At 33.7% G+C, this 5,221-nt stretch overlaps 1 protein-coding gene across 1 annotated transcript in view; it reads left to right on the plus strand.

Moving 5' to 3' along the window:
• LOC110446031 (protein PFC0760c-like) overlaps positions 1 to 5,221 on the plus strand; it is a 29,167-nt gene that overhangs the window by 4,330 nt on the left and 19,616 nt on the right. The window contains exon 2 of the mRNA XM_021490975.1: positions 96 to 345. Coding sequence (XP_021346650.1) covers positions 96 to 345 — 250 coding nt within the window. The remainder of the gene's footprint in view (positions 1 to 95; positions 346 to 5,221) is intronic.

Here is a 5,221-nt window from a genome sequence, read left to right on the forward strand (position 1 = left end):
GATACTAAGGAAGGTGATGAATGTGACGAGGACCATTATAACAACAGCGATACTAAGGAAGGTGATTAATGTGACGAGGGCCATTATAACAACAGCGATTCTAAGGAAGGTACTAAATGTGACGAGGACCATTATAACAACAGTGATACTAATGAAGGTGATGAATGTGACGAGGACCATTATAACAACAGCGATACTAAGGAAGGTGATAAATATGACGAGGACTATTATAACAACAGCGATACTGAGGAAGGTGATAAATGTGACGAGGACTATTTTAACAACAGCGATACTGAGGAAGGTGATAAAAGTGACGAGGACCATTATTACAACAGCGATACTAAGGTAGGTAACAAATATGACGAGGACCATTATAACATAGGTATTTCCATAATAATATACATATCAAAATACAGGTATACTAGCAAGCTCAGTATCATTGACATTGGAATACAAACATTAACATTAGCGATAATTACTGGCTTTATTTAGTAATTCATTTATTTATACATGTTATACGAAAAAAATATAAAACTATACTATCAATAAAGTAAGACAATATTGGATCGAAATATACTGACTGTATCAATAAAACAAAATTCCTGCAAGCCATTAAATAGAAATGGATATATCTAAAAAGCAACAAAGATTAATTTACTTCAAAATAACTGCATCTGACAAATAAAATAATAGCGACAGAATCACAATGGGGAGATTAACCTGAATTGTAAAACAGACTCCTCTGTATCTTAAAGTTCGATTTAAAAAAGTGTAACAAAAAATTGCTGTATCACTACAGTATTTTTCATTTGTACCACAATGAAACTTGCTGTACCACTAAAGAAATGTTCATCAGGCTTGTTATGAAGTTGTCTGTATCACTGTAGTAAGCTTCACAAGGTTTGTAAAAAGAAATTGCCGTATTACTATAGTAAGATTCACAAGATTTGTAATAAAATTGGCTGTATCACTGTAGTAAGATTCACAATGTTTGTATTAAAACAGGCTGTATCACTATAACAAGATAAATAATGTATGTAATAAAACTGACCGTATCACTGTAGTAAGATTCACAAGGTTTGTAATAGAACTGACCGTATCACTGTAGTAAGATTCACAAGGTTTGTAATAGAACTGACCGTATCACTGTAGCAGGATTCACAAGACTTGTAATAAAACTGACCGTATCACGGAAGTAAGATTCACAAGGTTTGTAATAGACCTGACCGTATCATTGTAGCACGATTCACCAGGTTTGAAATAAAACTGACCGTATCACTGTAGTAAGATTCACAAGGTTTGTAATAGAAGTGACGGTATTACTGTAGTAAGATTCACAAGGTTTGTAATAGAAGAAACGGTATTACTGTAGTAAGATTCACAAGGTTTGTAATAGAACTGACCGTATCACTGTAGCAAGATTCACAAGGTTTGTAATAGAACTGACTTATCACGGTAGTAAGACCCACACCTGGTCAATCTTTCTACAGTGATACAGTCAGAAGTGTCATATATATTACATAGCACATGATGTACCACTGTAGTAAGATTCACAAGGTATGTAACAGAACTGAATGTTTCTTTTAAGCAAGATTCACCAGGTTCGTCATAAATTTGCTGTATGTACTTTTCACAATGCATATACAGTTGACTGTATGACAACAGAAGCGTTAGCCTAGATCGTGAATAAGCTTGCTGCATGGTACAGGCCTGCACTAAAATAGTGTGACATAAATAACACTTTTGATTTGAATATTATACATGATTATTTAAATTGGAAATAAAAAGTAGTTGGCTTTTTATCAATTGATTAGCAAACGCAATCAACCTTACCCGTCGTAGTTATTTTTTATAAGGTGTTTCACACACCTGGATCCTACCGGTACACTGATAACTTGTTTCTGGTAAGGACAAAAAATACACTTTTTCGTCAGAACATTTGCAGATTTGTAGATGTTTTCACAGAAATAATCATAAGTCGAGTTTTCCGGAGCTCCCAAACATCGATTGTCAACGACTGTTTCTTCAGCAAACACGATGGACACTGGAAAACGATTGACGTCATGGTTGGTGACGTATTTCCACGGACAGATTCCATAGTGACCTTCATCTTTCGTCGTGATTGATAGATTTGTATTGGATGTGAGGTAGTTCAGTAATGTGTTTACAACATCGCTCTGTTGGCTGTGATCAGCGTTAGGGATGATACCCACAGGTGATCCGTGACAGGATCGCCATACAAATATAGCCGGCATAGTGAGGACGATTTGGAGCTGCAACATAAATTATTTATCATTAGTTACATATTTGAATAAAATACAACTTGAGTTAATTTTGTCGTCTATATATGACCACTAGTTGACTTACATGTTCTTATTAATTCTTGTAACAACTGGCACAGGATCAAAATGAAACACATCTACATAACATATCGATTGATATTGGTTATGCCTTAGTGTCGTTTACATGATACACTATTAAGTCATTAATTTGTCATACTCTTATATAATTGTGAAATAAATCATCGAGCGAAAAGACAAAAGTTTGTTACTTACCAAATTCTGCATAGTGATAAACTATTAACGTTTTTGTTGAACAGAACTGTTTGTAGGATTCTATTCGGAAAAAATCTTCATTTATATACTTACCGATTCAGGATGTTTTTAATTACTGTTCTTCCAATGGCCACAAGTTGGTGCTGCTCCCGGAATTGATAACTAAGTCAAACTTAATGCAATTAAAACGCGACCCACGTCATGAATCTGTCATCTTACCCAAGTCAATATCATGTGTCCGATAGCAGAAAATCTAATTAGATGCCGAGTCGATCATTGGCACTGTTAAGATGTGTTTGAAAAGGATGATGCTATGTTAAACTGTTTCTGGAGCTTAATGTTTCTCATGACTGTCTCATGTAATCTAATAATTCTCTGTCATTTTTTATGTATAAAAGTTTCATTTTGATATTTGATCCTAGATGTTTTTGGATGCTTTGAATATAGTTGACCACTATAATCAATCTAAAGAGATTTTTTAATATATTTTAGACATTTTTTCTAATTCATACTAAGCAGTGTTATAGTGAGTTAAATTTATTAATTGAATTATTTATGAAACTATTTTATTTCGCTTTTCGATTTAGATATATCCAGCATGGAGGGAAAAATACAATATTTTGCTTTTGTAAAATGTTTCATAAGATTTTAAAAAGTTACGTCCAGAACCTAGTACAGAATACACAAAAAACATGCATCATAAGGTTTTTATTTTACTTTGATGCTCGAACGCTTTTTGCTGTCCGTAATTTACTGAATTTGTTTGTTATTGATTTTAATTTACATGTCTTTTCGGTTCTGTCGTATTACATAAGAATGAACGCACAAAAATGAATGATGTCATACCGGAATTACTTTTTGCACGTGTTAAGTATCAGTGTGGATTTGTAATAAATATAAACATAGATTTCAATTGTCTGTTTGTTTAGAAATGTAGATTTTAATCATAAAAATTGGCTACAAATTGTCAACGCTCCTCACCTAAGTTCCGAACAAAAAGGACCTGCCAATCACACCAAATTCTTGTCCTGTTTTAGTCCAACAATTGTAGTTCCTGGTAATTCCTTTTCGGTCCCATTAACCGTATATTGGTTGTCACCACGTAAAACAGTTAAAGGCAATGTTATCAAGGAGTGAACATGCTTCGAATGTAAGAAGATCATGATGTGTTTCTTAATTTAGATTTTGGGTGGTTTTATGCCCTTTATTCCCTTATAGTCTTGGTTTTATATCAACCTGAGTTATGAATCCGCCCACCAGGGATAGGCATACCTTGTGTGCTGGCACTGTACAATTGTACACATATGATGTGTGGTGTTACGGCACAAATATTATACGGTATATTTAGTTTTTCCTTCACAATGAGTACACGATTCGATTTTTCCTGCGTCCTCTATTTTTATATGTACCTGAACGTTTTTTTAATAGTTTGTGTACCAAGTATTTTGACCGACCTTTTCATTTCATTATTGTAAATAATGCCGATCGTATTTTTAGCGTCAGTTCAGGTAATGTTTTCCGGTACTTTTAAAACCATTGAATAAAAGATATTAAAATCCTCAATTTGAAAACTACGGAAAAGACATTTCTAAAATAATTAACAAATTTAATCAAATCCACAAATGATATATTGTATATGCTTTTCCATTGAAATTGGAAATTATGAAATTCTTTTGTCGCATGGATTTGATTAGGGTTTAGGGTCACAACATTATGCTGGACAATTCAGAATGTGTAAATATTGCGGGTTGAACGAGACAGACTATACTATAAATGGTTTCTCCCTCAAGTTCATCTCACCACATACATCCAATCATCTATATCGAGAAAGGTAAGCACGACAAAACAATGGGAATTGATGTCATTTACCGAGGAAGATGTGTTCCGTTTATTTAATTTTCATTCGTACACGTCTCTGTAAGGATTCGAAAAGAAAAACTTACCCATTTACGAGTAGCAATGATAACTAAGTTAAAGTCTTTCCGGTTTTGCCTGATGATAATAAAATGGTCTGGGGAACCCCCTTTTATTTAACATCCTGGCAGCATATCTTGATCTGTGCGAATAAGAGTAACGATGTTAATTACTTAAATACTTCGCTTAAAATAGCACATAGGAATCTTCCACAGTTTTTCCGAAGACCTTTCTAAACTCACCGGTACCGTCCAGTCTCCATGATAAATAAGTAATCCTATGCTGTAATACACAACATCAATAACAAGGAGACTTGACACCAAACGTCATTATAATACCACATTATTGGAAATAGTTGATTTTGTCTTTACTATATGAACTAGTTTATATATACTAATTTTGTCATTTAAATGATTTTACTAGGTGTGTTTGCTAAGCTGTCAAGTTGAAGTGTGAGTAAGTATTACTCTACGTCAATATATCTAACATCACGATGAATACAAGCTTGTTATGTGAGCTTTTACTATAGAGAAATATTATATAAAACAACGAAAAACAGAAACACATTAACTCAACAGGCATGCTGTCGCTGTGTTTAACAGTGGGTAGGGGATGTGTTGGTTATACATATACATTACATAAAACTGTATGTGTGTACACAGAGGGTAGGGGATGTGTTGGTTATACATATACATTACATAAAACTGTATGTGTGTACACAGAGGGTAGGGGATGTGTTGGTTATACATATA

This window comes from Mizuhopecten yessoensis, unplaced genomic scaffold (genome assembly GCF_002113885.1).
Source record: "Mizuhopecten yessoensis strain PY_sf001 unplaced genomic scaffold, ASM211388v2 scaffold2461, whole genome shotgun sequence".
Lineage (NCBI taxonomy): Eukaryota > Metazoa > Mollusca > Bivalvia > Pectinida > Pectinidae > Mizuhopecten > Mizuhopecten yessoensis.